The sequence below is a fragment of the Cyprinodon tularosa genome, unplaced genomic scaffold, assembly GCF_016077235.1.
Source record: "Cyprinodon tularosa strain WSP-4 unplaced genomic scaffold, ASM1607723v1 ctg643, whole genome shotgun sequence".
Lineage (NCBI taxonomy): Eukaryota > Metazoa > Chordata > Actinopteri > Cyprinodontiformes > Cyprinodontidae > Cyprinodon > Cyprinodon tularosa.
This window is the reverse complement of record NW_024039389.1, coordinates 619306-641337: the sequence shown is the minus strand read 5'-3', so window position 1 is coordinate 641337 and position 22032 is coordinate 619306. Positions and strand designations below refer to the sequence as shown.

At 38.1% G+C, this 22032-nt stretch overlaps 1 protein-coding gene across 8 annotated transcripts in view; it reads right to left on the bottom strand.

The window, feature by feature from the left end:
* Positions 1-22032, bottom strand: part of garnl3 (GTPase activating Rap/RanGAP domain like 3) — a 112998-nt gene that overhangs the window by 4436 nt on the left and 86530 nt on the right. For 6 of the 8 annotated variants that reach the window (XM_038308677.1, XM_038308676.1, XM_038308675.1 and 3 more), the window contains 12 exons: positions 21626-21700; positions 17195-17309; positions 17070-17096; positions 16870-16974; positions 13247-13363; positions 9578-9735; positions 8025-8183; positions 7632-7698; positions 6512-6619; positions 6217-6335; positions 4125-4260; positions 40-99 (listed from right to left, as the gene is read on the bottom strand). In XM_038308677.1, the coding sequence (XP_038164605.1) occupies positions 40-99; positions 4125-4260; positions 6217-6335; positions 6512-6619; positions 7632-7698; positions 8025-8183; positions 9578-9735; positions 13247-13363; positions 16870-16974; positions 17070-17096; positions 17195-17309; positions 21626-21700 (1246 nt within the window). The remainder of the gene's footprint in view (positions 1-39; positions 100-4124; positions 4261-6216; positions 6336-6511; positions 6620-7631; positions 7699-8024; positions 8184-9577; positions 9736-13246; positions 13364-16869; positions 16975-17069; positions 17097-17194; positions 17310-21625; positions 21701-22032) is intronic. The other 2 variants (XM_038308681.1, XM_038308678.1) reach the window with 1 other exon arrangement.

Here is a 22032-nt window from a genome sequence, read left to right as displayed (position 1 = left end):
AGGGGTTTTTATGAGCTGAGGATGAGAATCCTGCAGTACCTTCAGCATCCTTAGACATGTACAGGGAAAGCTTGGTACCATAGGGGATCCGTATTGAATCTGAACCAGGGATGAAGAAGAGGGTTACACAAACTGAACACACACAGTAACAGATTTACAGAAACACACAAACACATAATTAAGCCAGTCTTAGTTCTCTGGGTGGTGCAGGACTACACACAAAACCAGAAACAGCAGGGGAGAAAATGAAAATCCCTCCGAGAGAACTGATTACCTGCTCCAGCCTAAGAGCGTAAATCCTGCCTTCGGCTAATTGCAACAGCAACAGTCAAACCTCTCTTCCTGTTAGCCTTAATGGGACCTGTAAATAACCGCTCCTCTCAGTGTGGATCAGGCCTAATGGTGTAGACAACACATTTAATAATTCTGTTTCTCCATCTTTGTCCTTTGTCCAAGTCTCCAGCATCAACAGATGTCAAATCTATGGAACATGTAGCTGACCTCTTCCTGAATCCATCAGTGCGTCGGCTAGGGATGGCTGACACAGCGCTGAGAACAACCGTATCATCCAGTTAGATGCCAGAGGTAAGGAAGACGTTAAGAGAATATGGAATAAATAAGGTTTAAAAAGGAGCTAGAATGAATCAGAAAGGGTTCACAATGATTCCTAACATTCCCTGAAATTAATTCTTTTGAAGGTGGGTAGAGGATGTTGGTAAATAATCTGATTGTCATCTGTCCGTGCAAATAATCCAGTTGTTGAATTAAGATGATCATCCACAAGCCTGGCTTGTTGTCAGGACCCACTAAGGAAACAGCTCCTGTTAAGTTTCTGAGGAGCTGAATAACCTTTGATTAGCTGACCACATTTAGCTATCATTCAGTACAAATCAAATTTTTTTTTTTACACATTATCATGTTGCATTCATGGTGAACCTCTTTGATGGCACTTTCCATGAAGAGGGAAAAGTAGAGCAACAACTATAATCAGTATCTCAGTTCAAAACACCTAAATAACACGAACGTGGTTATGGATTAGTGTAATTAAGTTGCTCACATAGCTGTGGAAAAGCAAGAACACTTTAAAACTATAAACAGATAATTCTTTAAAAGCTGAAGAAAATGTACCAAAGATAATAAAACAATAACTATTACCTCTTAAAAGAAGTCTGGATTGTATGTGGCACAGAGTTGTCGAATACAACCCAAAAATACACTGCCTGGCCAAAAAAAAAAGTCGCCACCAAAAAAAAGGTCACTCACTCTTATACTTTGTTGGACCGCCTTTAGCTTTGATTACAGAACGCATTAGCTGTGGCATTGTTTCGATAAGCTTCTGCAATGTCAAAAGATTTATTTCCATCCAGTGTTGCATTAATTTTTCACCAAGATCTTGCATTGATGATGTTAAGAGTCTGACCGCTGCGCAAAGCCCTCTCTAGCACATCCCAAAGATTCTCAATGGGGTTGAGGTCTGGACTCTGTGGTGGCAATTCCATGTGTGAAAATGATGTGTCAGGCTCCCTGAACCAGTCTTTCACAATTTGAGCCCGATGAATCCTGGCATTGTCATCTTGGAATATGCCTGTGCCATCAGGGAAGAAAAAGTCCATTGATGGAATAACCTGGTCATTCAGTATATTCAGGTAGTCAGTTGACCTCATTCTTTGAGCACATACTGTTGCTGAACCTAGACCTGACCAACTGCAGCAACCCCAGATCATAACACCGCCCCCACAGGCTTGTACAGTAGGCACTAGGCATGGTGGGTGCATCACTTCACCTGCCTCTCTTTTTACCCTGATTCGCCCATCACTCTGGAACAGGGTAAATCTGGACTCATCAGACCACATGACCTTCTTCCATTGCTCCACAGTCCAATCTTTATGCTCCCTAGCAAATTGAAGCCTTTTTTTCTGGTTAGTCTCACTGATTAGTGGTTTTCTTACGGCTACACAGCTGTTCAGTCCCAATCCCTTGAGTTCCCTTCACATTGTGCGTGTGGAAATGCTCTTACTTTCAGTATTAAACAGCCCTGAGTTCTACTGTTGTTTTTCTTCGATTTGATCACACCACACGTTTAAGTGATCGCCGATCACGATCATTCAGGATTTTTTTCCGGCCACATTTCTTCCTCGAAGATGATGGGTCCCCACTATCCTTCCAGTTTTTAATAATGCGTTGGACAGTTCTTAACCCAATTTTAGTAGTTTCTGCAATCTCTTTAGATGTTTTCTCTGCTTGATGCATGCCAATGATTTGACCCTTCTCAAATAGACTAACATCTTTTCCACGACCCTGGGATGTGTCTTTCGACATGGTTGTTTAGGAAATGAGAAGCAAGTCATTGCACCAGTTGTGGTTAAATAACTTGTTGCCAGCTGACAGATAATCGCCCATGCAGTAATTATCCAATAGGAGGCTCGTACCTATTTGCTTAGTTGAATCCAGGTGCCGACTTTTTTTTTGGCCAGGCAGTGTATTTCGATGCAATTAAATAAGTAATATGTAGTTAAAATGTTTGGAAAAGCTAATTTTAGGCAAATATTCTCCTAAAGCAGCAGACATGCTCATATTTTATCATCTTACAGACGGTTTTCAGAATTATCAAGTGTGGTGTGAGTTTTCCTTCAGCACTTCTAAGTGAATGATCAACCTCTGTTTCAGCTACAACTCTTTAGGTTGTGCTTCTACAAGTTTTTAAAGACTGAATTTGTTGCCTGTTGTGCTTTATGAAATAGCTCAGATTTAACCAAGTGTATCTGTTTTCATGTTTTCAAGCTTAGCCACTGATTCTGAATGGGATTAATAAACTTTGAATGGGCCATGAACATGTTTAGATCTCATCCTATGGTTCTTGAACTGTGATGGTTTCAGTGGTACTTCTTCTGGTAGATTCATGAGAAGTGGTGCATTGCCCATTTCTCAAGACTATTGTAGCCTCTAAACTTTAGATTTTGTCACACTAAAGAAAAGCATCCCGACAGCATGACACTGTTTCAGTTTCAACATACTTTGTTCAGTATTTTTTTTCCACCATAATAAATATTGGATGCAGGATAAAAAATGTGAGGCTTCAGCCTATTCTAACAACATTACTATCTTTTATGGGCTAGGTTGCTATATGGATTTGGGCATTCTTTCACCTGGTCAGTAGTATTACTAATAGTATTATTACTAATAAAGGTGGAATATCCCTTCTGAGCTGTGGATCTCTGCAGATCCTCCATCTTTGCCTATTTGTCTTTTATGCGTTTATCCGTCTGTCATTTTAGGTAGACGTTGTGTCTCGTTAGGCGTGGAGTTATGTCATGCTCGTTCTACTTTCAGATGTGGAATTAAGCAAGACATACAAACGTGGAATATTATTTTCTTATCAGACTCCATTTTAAACTTCTCTGTAAGCTTTCTCTCTTACATTTCTGCTGCATTCATTGCTTTTCGTGAGGCTTTATGTTCCCTGAAGCTGTTTAACTGTGGCATTTATACCGACATTAAACTAAACATAGTTAAATGATTTTTTAATAGCAAAGGCAATATTTTAAGGGGACTGAATAAATACAGTATCATATACACATTGCCTAAAAAAGTTTAAAAAAAAAGTTCTATTTATCGACTTGTTGTTGCAAGTAACCTCTATTCCAACCTATATTTATTAAATCCTAATGTTCTTGTGACCCTGCAGAAGTTTAACTGCATCGTCAGTTTTGGTTTCTGAGTTGCAACAACATAACTGGCTTGATTCTCAGCAGACTTTGCCTAAAAGGCGGAGAAGAAAAACAGTGGAGAGAAACTTAACACCATAAAAAAATTTTTTTCATCTAGCCCCATAATGAATAGCTAACATAGAGTGCTGTTTAATGAAAGCTCTGTCAAATACATTGTGAGAAGATAAGGTATCAGTCAAAGAGAGATAAGACTGTGTGAGAACTGCTCAGAATTGTTTAACTAACCCTAACACTGGCAGACGGACGGGTCAAAGAGTCCCTCTGCAGAAAGAATTTTATGCAAATTTTCAAGTGAAGCCTAAAAGGGCCACACAAGGTCACAAAGATCTGCAGACATATGAACACCTGTCAAACAGCCCCCAACCCCAAAAGTGATTTTAATATGAAGAGCTTTACCATCTCCAAGAGGTGAAGGGAACACGGGCATCTCATAGCCAGTGGGCGTCTGTGGGGAGCTCTGAGAGCTGGTGTCTCTGGAACTGCAGTTAGAGGCTGAGCTCACCGGCGCTGACGAGACAAAATAGATGTCCGACTGTGGGCGGAAAAACAGAAGCAAGCAGAGTGTAGTAGAGGCCAGGAACAGCAGATAGATAACAGACATAAGATGAAAGGAAGAAAAAAAAGAAACATAAAAGAGACAAAGGTGTGTGTTTGATGGCAGGTGAATGCTTTTTCTTTCATATTTTATTTTATGACAAATTATTAGTTAAAGTAACAGACCTGGAAATTACTCTAAACAACTGAAAATATTTACATAAGACATAGACATAAATAGGAATACCTTGAAGGGTTGATTTATTTTAGCATTTCTATGTAAAAAGTGATAAGCATATAAAAAGAGTTTTATAATCACACCCATTTTTCTCTGATCATGTTGATGACCTAATCTTAAATTAAAACAAAACCAAATCAATTTTACTATTGAAATTATTATAAATAGTAAAAATGAATTATGATAAATTATGATAAATATGTGTAGCCTGTGTAATTTTTCTTATCATTTTATACAGTAAAGTTATGCAGTGTAAATGCAATAATCCAAGTCAACTATTGTGGAGTCTTCCCTTAGCTCTCTACCTTGAAGATACTTTTATATCTAAGGGAAACATATTCCGGGACATTACAACTTTTTTCTTTTTTTATGCGTTTTTGTACAATATACATTTCTTTTATATTGTCTGTTTTATTTTTTTTATCTTTAATGGCATGTTGCTTTAACTCTTTGTACTTTATATAAGCTACTGGAACCAGAATTTCCCTGAAGGAGTAATCCCAAGGGATAAATAAAGTTGAGTTTAAGTCTAAGACTTAACAATACTGTGTGTTTGCTTAGTGCATAATACATGAAAGCCTATATCCTGGTATATACTGAGTTTAGGGGCTCCTGAAGCACTGAATTTTCAAAAGCATGTTTTCCTACAACTGTGTATGCAAGTGATACCATCTCTCTATCGAAATTTATTTCAATTAAACTTATGCATCGAATAGTAAGTTCTTAATAACTGGACACATTATATCTGTCTCATAAGGGATTATCCAATTTACATAATCAAAATATAAAAATAAATTACCTTAATGTCTGGTACAGCTAAAGGTACATTTGTTTGGACAAATAAATGAAAAATAACAAAAGTCTAATATATAATGAAAAAAACTATTTCACATGGTTTCTTCATAACAACTAACATCCCGAGATTTTAGCTCCATGCTGCAGCTACTACCAAAAACAGCTGTCAGGAAATGTTCTGTTTTAGTGACATTATGCAAATATGAGTTATCACTCGATTGAATAAGCATTGTTTTTGAAAACAAGGGTGGTCTAATATTTCTTTGCATGACTGCAAATCTATCTTATGCTGTATGCAGGGGTTTATATTTGCATAACCTCTGGTGGAAAAGCCCTTACACTTAAGGTAACTTTTGTGTGCCACATGAGCAGCATAATTTTGTATTGTAAAACCTTTATGTAAGCTGAAGTGAGGTGTCAAATATTTATAAAACGATCTAAAAATGCCTTATTACCCTTAATTTGATTAGTTAAATAAGATCACCCAGTGGAATGAGCATTTTTACCCTTAAAATAAGATAATTTGATATTAAACACGTGAAACAAGAGACTGCAGTTGGTTTCTTAAATGTAAATTTTCTTATTCCATTGGCAAAGTGTCTCACTTACCTACTCAATTAAAGAAAAAAAATCCTTTACTTTAAGAAAAAAAGACTTAAATTTTTGCAGTGCTGTTAGTTTGTTTCTTTCTTAATCAAAAAGCTGCACACATATTCTATTTTCTGTTATTAGCGATTACTCATTTTGCCATTGATGTGCAGTTCTAATCAATCATAGGAACATTTTAGATCAGAATAATAACCCAGAGCCAACTGTGTCACTGTTAAAATGTGAAAGACAGTTTTTGCTCTGGGAAACAAGCATTTGTTGGCTCAAAAAAAGCCCTGGCCTAAAGGTGTAACTGCATCTAATCATACTGACCCTTGAGGAAGCCAGCTGCAGCTCCGGGACAACCGCTGTGTACACTAGGTTCCCATTGACCACCAGTCGGATCTCAATGGAATCCGTTGTGAAGGCGAGGATGTAAGGAAAAGCACAAACTACAAACACAAGATGAGCACATGAAATCTGGTTATTAGTTTATTAGCTTTATTTTTACACACAATCACAAGCGCAAAAAAAAAAAAAATGGAGATAATCTGATAGGACAGGATGCTTCTCGTCATGCCTGGTGTTTCCATGGTGACAGCAATGGGAAGGGTGGGGTGCTACCTACCAATTGCATTGGGCATCTGGTTCCAGCTGAAGTGGAAATCAGAGGTGTTGGACTGGATCATCGGTGTGGAGCCATTAAATGGGCAAACTTTCTTATAATAGCAAATATCTGGACAGAAAAACAGGTGCAGATTTTTAAAGACGAGTGTCTTTTCCATTTTTTATTACTGCTTTTTACTGTAGTTGGAACCAGCACTGAAAGCAAAACATATTTTTACTTGACAAAGTTGTTCAGAGTAAAAAAAACAAAAAACAAACAACTTTGATTTACAGTGTCTTACAAAGTACTTTTGTCTTACATAGTCCACTTTTTTATGTCAAAAAGAAACGTAAATGTATTCTGTGATCAATAATTAATAGTACCAAGTGGAAATAAAGGTTTCACTGCATCTTTTGACTCTAATATGCCTAGATAACATTCAGTGCAACCAAACGTCTCCAGGAGTCATTTTATAAGTAAACAGAGTCTACAACACTGCATGGCATACAGAACACAGCAATTTCACTTTCAAACATGGTGGTGGCAGAAACATGCTGCAGGGTTGCTTTTCCTCAGTGAAAAAAAAATTATGCAACTGTTTTTTTGTTGCATTTAAATAATCTTATTTAGTTACTTTAACAGAATTGTTTCATGTTAGCAGGGTAGGAGATAAAACAATTGTGTTAAAATAACTAAATATGATTAAGTAAATGCCAAAATGGTTGCAGAATTTTTTTCCGTCTGGGTTGGTTGCACAAAAAACGCTGGTGAAGATTTTCAGTCATCCAGGTCATAGTCACTCCAAAATTTCCAATTCCAATTAGCATGTTTTCAAAACAAAAACAAGGCTTTGTTGGGCTACTGTACAAAACCTCGAACTCAACGCTATTCCTGACAATTTGAATTGAAAAAGCTTCTCGGATGGGAATCGAAACGTCTTCAAACGTGAAAACAAAGTCCAGTGGATTGTTTTTAATGTTCTTTTTTTGAGTCGCACAAAAAAAACTAATGAAAAATTGTAACACGAAGGCTAAGGGCATGCAAACACTTCTGCTGCAAGGTGAATGTTTAAGAGCCCACTGTCCAGCTTTGACCTAAGTTATAAGGCATCTAAAATGTGAAAAGTCAAGGGGGGACTCACAGTTATAACACAAGAGCAGGCCTGCCTCCCCATCTTCATACACATCAATGGCTGCTACAAAGTTTACCTGCAGGCGGAGACAAGTCACTTTAAAGAAATCACTTGTACATCTGGAGAGTACAAAAGGTTAGAAATGGCAGAAGGTTTTTAAAGATTAATGTCAAGTCACTTCTTTAAAAGGGTATAAAATCATCTCCAATATATCAGCTTCAATGGCTACTTATTCTGTTAAATCTGAGTCTGAGGCTTTATTGCACCTTTTTGGGTGGTTATTATTGGCTACTTGAGCAGGATAGTGATTAGCAGGTAAAAAAAGCGCATTAATGTTTCACTCTCATTTATAATAAAAATTACAAGGAAGGATAAAGAAATGTATGTAAACAAACTCCTCACCCTGTTAGCGTCTACATGATGAAGTCGATAGGCATCCCCGGTGCTCTCATTAATCAGGTCAAACTGGTGTTTGTAGGCCACGCATATCATGTTGTCGTTTTCCCCTGTCGGACCGTCTACCAACGCCATCACCACAGGCGGATCACACAGACAGATCTCCTGAGTACAGGGTGGAAATCAAAATTTTGTGGAAACTTCCCCAGACCCACTCCTGTGGCCACCCCTACCAGCTGATTTGTTATTCCCATGTGGACATAATTCACTACGTCTGAAAAACAGCAGCTCCTCTCAAAAAATATCTACATAAAATTCTAATATCAAAGCTGAAAAGTACCGAATAGCTCTTTTCAGAGCCAGTTTTTGGTGTTTAATGGGAAGGAGGGATGTAATTGTGTGTAAACATAAATAAACACTGCTCAAACAATGTGATGTAAAATATGAATTGTGAAATGAATTCAATAAAGCAGGAGCTAAGGCTGATGAAGCTGCAAATTGATGGATGCATGAATAAGTATTGCCAGCAGATGGCGACATCACACATAATACAGTATTTATGTCTGTTGATTGTGCCTGGTGCAAAAGACTAAGAAAATGACTAAGTAAACAACTAACAACAAGAAGTTATTTTTAACAAGTCGTTTAACACCATTATTTTCAATTCTGGATCAATATTTTTGATTAATTAAATCTGTCCAGATGTTTGCTATACATTGGTTTATTTTAACCTCAACAAATATTTTGCTTTGGTATTTTTGACAAAGTATGTGTCTGGGCTACTTCAAGATAGCTTCCCTGTAGTGACTGTATTGGGTCCATGACTAGTTTGATCCACTGTAAAGAAAATCTTACTTAAATTCAAGCTTCTTGATTTACTAATTCTTGCTTTTAAAATTATTGCATTTTCATGTGATCTTTCCTCTCTCGCTCTCTCTCTCCTTTCCTATTCCCTCTTTCTTTCTCACCCCCCATCCGTTTCTTTGGCTATACGATATAACTCCCTAAATAATTTTTAATAAAGCTTCTAGCTCTGGGACATCGATTTGCAAAGCTTTGTTGGTAAAACAGGATACAAATAAAAAAAAAACTCATTGTCGTTGTATATTGTATAATAATAGCAAAATCGGTAAGACTGATTCATAAAAACTTTTTTTTATGAATCAGTCTTAAATTATCATTATTTATGCTAATGAGGATTATATTTAAATGTCTGACTGAATGTATATATATAAAAAAGCCTATACAAATCTAGAAAGTATGATAAGTATCTTATTCTGATTTATATCCAATAGATAAATGTTTAATTTATCTTGTGTAGTAAAATGTAGATTGACATACACATAATTTATAAAAGAAATGACACTAAAGAGTCTTCAGTTTTTGACTGTATTGATCTATATATCTATACATCTGCGTGTGTAAGTATGACTCTATGAGGAAACTAGGACAAAAAAGCATATATAAAAAAATCACATTTCTCACTTCCTTCTTGCTTGATGCAAAAGAAAAAAAAAATCCTTTATTCCTTATGCATGTGTATGTTGGGAAGGTCATACCCGTATATACTGAAATTCCTCCACTGGAGACTCTGTTCCTGAGGCGACGGCGCTGAAACGGGGATGTTTCCTGGTAATTAGGAGAAGTTTGGTTCTTATGGCTGCCACTATTCTCAGCTCGGAGCCGTGGTGGGTATTAATTGAATACAAATGGCAACCTGGTCCAAAGGAGAGATAGTTTAGAGGAGATGTGGAAGGTTGAACAAGCATTATAGCTGACATTGTATGGTGTTTTTCTACACATTAACTAACAAATAAAGCAACAATTATGTACCGTAAAAGAAAAACCCTGAGTTATCCAGAATATTCAAGTCCAAGTTATTTATCTGATCTATTGATTAATTGTTAAGAGCAATAAAATTTGCTCCTGTAAATACTTTACCTAAATAACATCTACTTTTAGGATTAGGAAGAATTTAGTATGCAAACCCAAAAAAAACAAAAACATGTTTAAGAATGAAAAGTCATAATTATTTTTAACCTTATTAAGATACATTTCTTTAGGCTCTTTATTTTTATTTAAAAAAAATTATGCAGACAGGAAGCAGGACTAGAAAGAGGGCGAAGACATGAGTCGGATGTCAGTAGGCCACGTCGAGGACCAAAGCCTCTGTGTTTAGATCAGTGGTGTCAAAAGTACACACATTTGTTACTTAAGTAGAAGTATAGATACTGCAGTTTACTGCAGTATCTACTTCTGGTAACACTCTGGTAAAAGTTGAAGTATCAACTTGACCTCTTTACTCAAGTAAAAGTGAAAAAGTATGTGCTCCAAAAACTACTTAAAGTATAAAAGTCTAAAGTAACCTTTAAGAAAAAGGCCAGATGCCACTATATGAATTGAAAGCACAATTTTTCCACTATTTCAAAAAATTCTTTGAGATGGGGCCAAAGATGAGGGAGGTCTTGTTGGTCTCTGTCTCCATCTCCCGATACGCTCTCGCCTGTGTCCGACCTTTCAGATGTTTAGACATGTTTTTCTGAATCCGACATTTTAGCATGGCATAGACAATTCACGTTTACAGTTTGAAGAACACCTGCTTGCTTCTGATGATTTCCTTTAACTAAGCAATGAGTGTTTGCGTTATAGGACTCATCCAATTACACTAGTTTTCACGAGATGTGGATGGCACCAATGATCTGCATTGGATGGCGCACATGACGTGAAATATATATTTAGAAACATTAAACCACGGGTAACTAATAAAAAATCAGTGGGGTCCGAATAAAGAAAATCAACCAGTAAAGGTCAGGAGACATTTTTAATGATCTGTTACTTTAAACAGAATTTAACACTGAAATAAAATGACGTATTTATGCATTCATGTTACACTGAATTAAAAAAAAAGAAGATGAAAAAATAAAAATAGAAATTGCCAAATATTACATCCTGTTCTATCTGAGAGGAGTTGACACTTGTACGACTGTATTCCTGTATATCCATCACTAGTTAAAAGACAAGATTCAGCAAATGCAAATTCTGCCCTGTAAAACAATGACAGCGCAATTGTCGCTGTACGATCCGAAGCCTCATTTGGAGCTTTTAAACAGGCTTTTGAAAAACTTTGACAATTTGCTGCTGTAATATTATAGATTTTTTATTTTTTATTCTTTAGAATAAAAAGCTAGCAGATATGCATAATCAGAAAATAACAGAAACACAATTATAGAGCATTCAGTATTGTAAGAAAGCCCACACTGTTTCTGAATAAATACATTATTGTATGAGTTACATTCCGTTTTTGTCTCTTTCCTTGTAAGTATGAAATGTCCCATGCTCCTGAATGCACCATAGCTGTCTGACGCTCGCGAATGCATCACTGGTCTGTGTAGATGAGCGTTTGATTTTCAGTTGAAGACAAAGCTTTGCAGTATTAAAACCCATGTCGGCTAATCGCTGTTTATTGTTGTGTGTGAATAACAAGAGATTTCAACAAATACATCAGCTTTACCTCGGACAAAATCTTTGGATTTAATGTTGTTCATAACATTGCAGTCCGCTAATCCGTGACCTGTGCTTTAAACCGAAGCCAAGAGTAACGAGTGACGTTTGTTTTAAAAATGTAAGGAATAGAAAGTAAAGATACTTGTGTGAAAATGAGTAGAAGTCAAAAGTAGGAGGAAAAATAAGTAATGGAGTAAAGTATAGATACCTAAAAAGTGTACTTAAGTACAGTAACGATGTATTTGTACTTCGTTACTTGACACCTGTGCTTTAGATCGTGCACTAATCCCTGCAGTATGGTCAACCCCCCCTAACATTTTTAAGAACTATTTTGGTGTGACACATATAGACATATATGAACATACAGCATATTTTTAAAACGAGAACCATTCCCTTCATGAAATTAACTTTGCTGGAAGTAGATGAAGCTGAGTCGGTTTACTGAATGGGAAAATTTTGGGGAAATAGATACATTTTAACTATTTTCACATCAGATTAACACGGGATCTTATATTACATATCAAGAATATAGGGCCAAATTATTTCTCCAACGATGCCCCAAAGATAGGAATGTCTAGTTTTGGCTTTTTTCAATAAATCAGGTATTTAACCACGTAGCATTCAAAGTTTTACATTATTCTTATTTCCCCATCTTGTTTTATATAATAAATGCCTTAGTCCAACTACAGTTATAGAAAAAAAAACCTATCTGTGTTTAACTTTTGAAATCACAAACTGGAAAAAAAATGCTTTAATTAGCTGAGTAATATCAGAAAAAAATGTATATTTGCGATATTGTTAAAAATTATGATCTTTATCTGATAGCAATCAAGCCTGGCATACAGTGTATGATCTTTTGCCAATTCTCTAGTTGTATGAGAATTTTTTGTATCCGGCCGAGTTTTAGCCTCATGGTTTGTCCTGCGTTGTGTAGCATACAGCAGGTAACGAGGGGCAATTAGCCTCTCCCACCCACCACCCGATCAGGTTTCAAATTTAGTCGGCCCTCGTTAGGTGTTTATGAGCAAATCCTGCTGCTGATGCAGAGCTATGAGCCTATTTACCAGAACCTCGAGCACTGCACATGTGAAAACAAGGGAATTCTTCTTCTAATATACTGACAAGTCTGACCAGCGTTATCTCTCTACGCTGAGTCCCATGTGTTGTTTTTGAGCGTGCAGAGTGAGCAGTTAGATCGCATCAGAGTTTCGGGGCCGTACAGCATAAGAACATGTATTGTGAGCTGGGAAATCTTAAACCCTGCAGTTTCGTTGTACAGTTTGAGCTGTAGCTGAGTACGATTGAAAATATTGTACAGTGTATGCCTGCCTTTAGATCCATAAATCAGTTGTAGACACTGAGTCCAAATGAATTCCATTTGACTGGCTAAACATATTGTTAAATAAAAAAAATCAAAACATGTAAGAAATTATGTCCAAAAAATCCTGTTAATTTTTCATATTGTGATGATGGTGATTCAGTTTACCGTGCCAGTATGTGGCGATTAATCATAGATGAGGTCACCAATCATTAAAAGGAAAGAGGCAGCTCCTTATGTCTTTTGGAAAATTTTCCTAACTTGTTCTAAAAGAGCCTCATTCTCAGGCATATTATATTTACCCAATTCTTTCTCGATCAACTCAGACCAATAAACTCAATATCCAACACCAGTGTTTAGAGCTCAAAGCCAATCGTTGAAGTCCATCATTTTCTACTTTGTTTACCTTTAGTTTTCTCTAGTTTGTTCTCTCTGCAGTCACACTTGCTTCTTACGAGCTGCCGTTCCTCCAGGCCTCTCTTGATGGCGCAGAGTCTAAACACATACAGCCGGGCGTCCTTTCCTGGACACAAAACAAGGGATTCTGCTGTTTTGCAAGAAGGTTATCTTTTTTGTTTTTTTTGCTTTTCCAGTATTGGCATCCTCCCACTAGCAGACATTGCATGTGGCAGAATTACTCTACTTAAGGCGCTGGTTCTCCCTCAAAGGGCAAACACATGCATGGGGAAAAAATGTTTACACTGACATCACATAATGTAATCACTGTCAAACCAAAGTCAACCATGTGTGTCAATGTTAGCAAAAACTAATCATCTGTATGGTAAATAATGACATAGTCACTGAGCTGAAGCAAACATGAAACAAATCCCACTGAGACTAGAGAGAACTCATACCAGAGGAAAATAACTCTTTGAACATTTTGGATATATTTTTTACGAAAAACATTGTTATTTTTTACCCTGTCACACCTTGACGATTTAGACAGCGTATGCTTGACGTACAGAAAATATGGCAAAAACACTAAATACGTTGGATAAGTTATGGACATGCTGAAGGATGCCGGCACACGTCGACATACGGCAAGTACGTCGAGACGTATGTTCATACATGGGCCATGAATCACAGGTAAGTTATTTGATTGTCGAAATACCTTAAGTGTAAGTTACTCATAAGTTGTGGCGTCTAGCTTATCGAAAACCTATGAGTAAGTTGTGTATAACTTAGGTGTAACTTATTAAGAACTTATCTCCAATGCATATCAACATATTTTACCTGTTCCAGACAACTGCTAAAGATGTTTCGAAACTGCAGCTACTGTTCAATGGTGTATTTGCGGCGTTTTGGTTTGAAAGGAGGTTCACAGGAGGAAAGCCTCAGTTCTCCTCCAGACTTCATCCCCATCATAGGATGAGCAAGAAGGAGAGTGAGATGCATCATCCCTGCGTTCATGCCCGCGGCCACAACCAACAATCTTTTTAGCAGACATGACGCTGAATCGGCTGCGACTGGAAACCCTCTTTCTTTCTGTTTTATTTTTTTCATTTATTTTTTTTGGCGGGAGGTAAACAGCCGCACAGTTAATACCGCGGTCCATCTTTTAATGCAGGACGGACGCCTCAGAGCGCATCGCTGCCCCCTCAGGACATTGGCTTGTGTATCATTTCATTGGCATTACGTTCGGATGCGTTATGTATAAGTTAGGCTTTCGTTGGACATAAGTTCTAGACTCATTATCAATATGTTATGTATACATCCAGAATTGAAAAAAATACATAGAAAGTTCAGCGTATGCCAACGTTTTAGTAGGCGTTCATGCGTATGCTGGCTAAATCGGCAAGGTGTGACAGGGACCTTTGTTTCAACATACCACAAAACATACCACATAATTGAAAAGTGGAAATAAAAAAACAAAGAAAAAAATCTGTTAAGAAATTCAGAGTTTTTTTAAGGTGAACAAACAGCTTCATGAGGCCCAAACAACACAGCAGACCGGTCTGGGATACTGATGTTTAAGGCCGGGTCTTTCAATAGGTTGCTTTCATGTGCATCAAACAACAGATGGAGGGCAGATGATAAAGAGCTTTGTGCTGCTTACGGATCTCCAAGAGCAAAAAGGGTTATTATCCAGAGCCCAAAGTTCATATTAGGTATTAAAATGTAAAAAGCTCATAGGGCAACTTTGGAAAAAACCTACATCTGTTAATACCTGTGTCTGCAGCTGTCCAACTGATTTATTTGCTGCCTCTGTTTATCATTGCATTGTGGTTAAATAGTAATTTAATAATAATGTTTAAGCTATGGTAAGTGTAATATGGACTATCTAGGGACTTTTTTGGCTGCATGAACTTCTGGTTTTGGTTAAATTGGCAGACTGGGCTCTAATGATCAATCTGTTTAATATTTCAATATATGCGCTAACGTTCACCTTGGCAAAGACCAAATGATTATTATCATGTACTGTATAGTTCCTAACTCACAAAAAAGTTACACATGTTCAGACATAAAGGCTTTTATCTGTTTTCATGTTAGATGTGACAACAGATACTTATCTTGATGAGCTACAGGTCACATCCAACATTTTGGTTAATTTTTTTTTTTTTTTTTGTATCTTTGTCTTGAAACTGCATTCATATCACTACAACACTGTTGCCCTGGAACTAGGGCTGCAGCTGACGACTGTTTAGCAAATCCATCAATCTGTCCATTATTTTTTGAATCAATTAATAATCCGATAGTAAAAGGTTCCTTAAAAAAGTTTTTTTAAAAATAAAAATTAAACTAGGTGAAACTAAAATGTTTCTGCTTGAGTTCTGGATAGATAAAACATTTTTTTTTTTTTATCTTAAATGCAAAATGTTTAGAGATTTTTTAACAATTTGATATAATTACTGCTCTATGTGGGTTGCTCTGTCAGCTAAAGACTTGTTTTACACTCTCTGTACTCCAGTTAGCGATTAATCGATTACTAAAATAGTTGATGAAGTACTTCATAGGGGCACAGAACAATAGTAATGATGATGAACCCCGTGGTCGGATCTGAATATGCCTGAAGCATCAAGGTGACTTTAAATAAGGGACCAATCAGTTACACACAGCAAAAATTGTCCATCTTACAAGGCTCTAGCTAAAACATCTTTTTAAGCTTGTTTTGAGTGTATAGAGCAAGGGCAGATTCTGTTAAATAATACGTCTTCTTGCCACATCGCCAGGCAGGACAGTGAAAAAAAATAAAATAAAAATAATGTCTTCTTTGGAAAATATCCACTCAAAATAACTGCAATAATCTGCCAGTACAGACTAGTGCACTTTCTTAAGACTTTTTGAAATCATGGTATATATTCTTCAATATGTTCATTAATTTAAACAACTTCAAACAGTCCCTTCTGTCTGCGCATATCATCATAAAAATTAGAAAACCGTAAAAAGTGATCTAAAAACTAAAAGTAAACTGTTATTAAAATAAGTGCATTTGCCATTAAACCGTGCATGTAAATATGATGATCTGCCAATGAAGGAGAAATTTTGTCCTTAAAATAATTATTAGTGGTGGGATGTGAATTTTTAAAGGAGTTCTGTAATTCATTAATCTTACTTTTTAATCCAATACTATATATTAACTAAATAAATCACCCTTTCAATTCAAAAACTTTGTTTCCTACTAAATTATTGTTGCTTGAGGAATGGGATAAAATGTAAAAAGGTAACCAAAAATGGTTAGAATGTCTTTGTTTTTTTCCTTTTGAATGGTAAGAGCGAAAAGAAATTGCATTTTTACTGCACTGCACCTCACAGATTTCCTCCAGCACAACCAGACCCATATGACCCCCTCTGAGTTTAGCTCTCTATAGGTCAGCTTTCTTAGATCTCAGTAGGAGAGCAACTGTACTTTGGACAAGCTCAGGTAAAAACAGTTAGCAGGTTTTGAACCAGATAGAGATTGAGAGATGATAGAGATGCATTTAGAGAGAATAATGAGAATAAACATCAGAACAGAGCTGAAAGAAAGGGAATCAGTCTCTGATATGCAGGGGGAAGTATAAAACAATATCAGTCCTTCTTTCAACCTACCTTTGTCTGCTCTGGTGATCAGAAGGTCCTGAGGCTCTAGAATGTGCATCTGCTTCACTGCAATGGTTTTGTCAAACACCTGCACTGGGGGAAGCGTCGGTGTCTCTGAAATACAATAAAGCAATCCCATCATCAAACGAGGGGTGAAAAATACATCCCAGCTGTGGAAGGAACAGTGTTATTGACTGCATGCCACTCACCAGCACCAGGCAGCACTGGATCAGGGCCTGCAACATGGACAGCATCATTATTACCATCATCCCAGCTTGATATTGAGCTATGTGTTGCATGATTATTTAAGAAAGACAGATCAAGATGAACTCACCGTCCAGCATCATGACCCCCGCAGTATCAGTCGCCACCAGCAGAGACTGACCCCACGAGTCAGCACAGACGATGTCATAGGGAAACGTGCTGCAGAAAGACTGGGATTCCCATGGCTGCAGAATTAGCCAAAAAAAAAAAAGTATAAGCAATGAAATAAACAAGGATAAACAAGGTCGACTAAAATGACACAAATGAGATAAATAAATAGACATAACCTTTTGTCTGTCAGAGTCTGACAGACAAAACCTGCTGTTTTAGTTCAGAGAGGTTCATCAATATTATCTATATTTTATAAATAGCAGTATGAAACATTTAAGCCTGGTTTATATCCGCCACATCCAACAGGGTGTAAGGGTGTGTGCGCCAAAAGTGACACAATCATGCCTTCCCTTCCACCGAGCACGCAGCCTCGGCACTAGGTCGCGCATCTCCGAATTTTTGTAACTTGGCACTGACCGCTTTCTAGATAGAAGGATATAAAGTTGTTCTCCATGAACAAGTTTGCTTGTACTGACATCAAATGGTGCAGAAAAACATTGTGGTTAAATTCGGTGTTGTTACTGTTCTTTCAGTGACTGAAAACATTATACAGGGGTGAGTTTATTGGCCAAGCTTGTGATACAACCAAGGATTTTAGTTTCAGTTTCCATGACATAAAATATAAAGAAAGTCTGAAAGAACTACGCAGAGTATACAATGCATTCAGGTTTTATTAAAAATGTTATTTAAAAAAAAAAGGTCAGGTGGAGATAGGCACCAGCACCCCTCGTGACCCCACTTGGGATTAAGCGTGTCAGAAAATTAATGGATGGATGGTACGTATGGGCTTCACAGGGGGTGGGGGCTGGTTTCCCCATTGTCACATCTCTCTTTTCTATTTCTGTGTAACACATCTCTTATTCTTCAATAATCATCAATTCTTAAACACACCCTGCTGACTTTGGGACCTAAGGAGTTGATGCATATGAGTCATTTTAAATGATTCCTCAGGCCAATATGCAGTGCTTGACTCTATCAATGCTACGAGCGGGGCTCCCCTCTTGAAATGAAGCCAATGTAAGTTGAGAGATGGCGCACCATGGTTGGCCAGGTCATTTGACCTGAAAGAATGCCCTTTCCAAACCAGCAGCTTTTCACTGGAGCTCTGCCGCTGGTCCTCCACTCCATGCACCGCGGTCTGACCTGTGCTTTCTAGACACGGGAGGCTTACCGGCTGACTGTTGAACTTTGCAACAATACTGCGGTGCTTGGGGCAACTAAGGGCTCTAGCATGAAAGTTACAGGTCTAGCGCACCTAGTGTCCAAAAGTTACGTGGTGAGCCTTTAAATAATGCGCTCATACATTTTGTAAGTGGGACGTAGACTGTTTCTTCTCTTTTTTTCTGTCTTTCCACTTGTTATGTTCATCAATGGCCCTTTGTGTTTTTTGTGAGTACTGCACCTACATCCACGTCAACTACGGTATAAAAGGGTTCAACATTTCTATGGGTTCATGACGGAGCACACAGACTGTAGCGACAACCCAATGTGTGAGTATATCTCGACCTTTAGGAAAATGCTCAAACCAAGAAAATAAACTTCTAATGGGTTAGAAACTGCTTCCTGATGAGACATTGTTATGCCAAGAAAAAAACTTCTGTTTAAGAAAGAGACTGTGATCTAAGTGGATGATCTTGTAAAGGTCCTTGTAAGAGAGGGTTTTAAAGTACAGTGAGGCAAGCCCTTTAAAAACCTCATCTGAAAAGACATCAGCAACAAAGAAGCCATTACCCCAAAAGCAATGTATAAACCCTGATTACAGTTTGCAAATGCTGAGGCAATAGGTCTTCTTTTTGGAGACAGTAAAAGAAGAAACTAAAAGTTAGGTTCTTGATATATTCTTTATAATAAAGTTGGGAAGACAGGAAGAAAAAATAGCAGCTTAAGAGCCTGCAGACAGAAACCTCAACTTTGACTTATGTAAGAGGCAGCGTCATGTAAGGTAGTGGCACTTTTCAAATCAGAACTGCATATATTTTGGAGGCGTCATAGCAACAGCTTAGCCAAGAAGTTAAACCTTACGTACAAATGAGTCTTGCATATGAGTGATGACCCTTTGCCTCCTGTCAAATCAGTTTAAAAGTGGCTTAAGAACAACAAAGTACATATAAGGATTTATCTATTACAAGCTCCTAATCTTAGTGTAATGATAATATGTAGACAGCGCTAAAAAAGTGGTGGTGAGCAAAACTGACACATTTACACTCTCATTTACACTCTCAGTGCTCTCAGTAATTATGGGTGGAAAAAGCTTGCGGGGGAAGTACCCAGAAAAAACAAAAACATATCAATTTTACTAAATACTGTAGAAACTGTCTGACTTAGACAACTCTTATTGTCAGATTATTTCCATTCCACAAAGTGTAGCAGTGATCAAATGTAAACAGTTTGGGAGTGAGGGGTCACTACTGATGTTACGGGCTCGGGACACGCAGCGTAAGGATGAAAGGTCTTTAATGGAGGGAGGAGGAGCCCCAATGATCTTCTCTGCTGTTCTCACCACTGTTCTCAATCTACTTCCAGTCTGAGGCACTGCAGCCTCCACCCCACACAGTGAGACAGCTGGTCAGAACGCTCTCTGTGGTGCTTCTGTAGAAGGTAGTGAGGATGGGTGGGGGCAGGTGGGCTCTCCTCATCCTCCTCAGGAAGTAAACTTCTACAGGCTTTTGACCAGTGAGGTGGTGTTAACAGTCTAGGTGAGTTTGTCTGTGATGTGAACCCCCAAGAATTTGGTGCTGTTGACCACCTCTAAAGCTGAGATGTTGATAACCAGTGGAGCGTGGTTATGCCAGTTTTTCCTGAAGTCGACAATGATCTCCATCATCTTTTCCATATTCAGATTCAGACTGTTATCTCTGCATCAGGCCACCAGCTGCTCCACCTCCACTCTGTAGCCCAGGTCGTTGTCATCTCTGACGAGAGCACCGTCGTGTCCTCTGTAATGTTCACAATGTGATTGGTGGTGAACCTGGGGACACAGTCATCTGTCATTAGGGTGAACAGGTGAGCATCAGGCTCCCCTCAGGATGCTGCCCTGAGGGGAGCCTGTGCTTATGTAGATGACATCAGAGGTGTTCTGTCTGTCCCAGACTGACTGAGGTCTGTTTGTGAGGAAGTCTAGCAGCTAATTGCAGAGGGGTGTATTGAATCCCAGCTGTTCCAGTTTGCCCATCAGATGCTGTGGGATGATGGTGTTGAAAGTTGAACTGAAGTCCAGGAAAAGCATCCGCATGTGGGTGTTTTTCTCCTCCAGGTGTGCTAGGCTCATGTGAACAGTGGAGGGGATGGCATCCTCAGTGGATTGATTGCGTTGGTAGGCAAACTGGGGCGGGTCTAATGTTAGGAGGGGGGAAAGGAGACAATGTGTTCTTTAACCAGCCTTTCAAAGTACTTCATCATGATAGCAGTCAGTGCGGCAGGCCGGTAATCATTGACTGAGTTGACCTGAGGCTTCTTTGGGACCGGAACGATGGTGGCAGACCTAAAGCATGCTGACATTATGGATTGATGCAGTGAAGTGTTAAAAATGTCTGTGAGGACATTAGCCAGCTGATCTGCACACTAATTGTACACTGGCCAGGTATGTTATCGGGGCCTGGGGGACTTTCTTTAGTTGACTTTACTCAGAGTTTTCCCCACATCAGCTATGTTGCAGTGCCTCAAACCTTCCAAAGAAGTTGTTTATTTCATTTAGGAAGTCAGAATCAGCTGCATCTACCAGGGGGAAGGGTGTGTTGTAGTCTGTGATCACCCTTATGCCTTGCAACATCCTCCTCGTGAGGCTGGCATCATGGCAGAGATCCTGGATTGACTGTGGTTCTGCTTTGCTGATCTGTTGGCACAGTTCAAGTCTGAACTCGCGGTTCTCTGTGCCTCTCTATCACCAGGCTTGAAAAGATGGGTTCTATGCTTTTAGCGATTTCCGAACCTCTCCAGACATCTAGGGTCGTTGGTTGGCCCGGGAGGTAATGTTCTTTGTGATGCTGACATCCTCAATGCATTTACTGATTTGGAATTTTCCTTCTCTTTCCTGGCATTTCGTAAATAGGCAACCCTTTTGTGATTCAAAGTCACACAGTAAGAAGAAATATTGCAAGTCTTCTTGTTTGATGTAAGGATGGTTTAATCAATATACTGATGGTAAGGAAATTCAAAGCAGTTTACATAACTCGGCCAAAGAAAACTAGTTTTTGTCACACTTAATGTGATCCACAATTTTACAAAATATCTGCCCACTAAAAAATATAAATTACTCCTGTATAATATTCAAAAACATCAACAAAACAAATTGAATGCAGTTAACGTCTTGAAAAAACTCCCACTCAGAATCATTAAGGACCTGTTTGGCTTTTAAGGATAGACTAACATTGATGTTGTGTTTTTCTGTCACCTCTTTTCTGCACAGACCCGTGGTAACAAGGCTTGTAGGTGCATCTCCTCGAACGATGGTCTTCAGCTTCAGAGCCTGGATAGGAGATAACATCTCATAAAACCCACATACAGACTGTATTTAAATACATGTGCATGGTCTGCAGTTTCTACATGTTTTCCACATGTCTTCCTTCATATGTGGTCATGTCAAAAACCACAAAATACTGTATTCCATTGATATTTTATGCAGAAGACAAAAAAAAAAGTTCAGAAATAAAAATGATGAATGACTGTTATTTTTTGTGTGGTGTCCATTTCCATCCAGCCCGCCTGATTCACCCCAAGAGATCAGTGTACAGTAGCCACTGCAAATTTAATCCAAAGTTGAAGATTATACTATTCATAAAAAAAATCTGGAGATAGTGG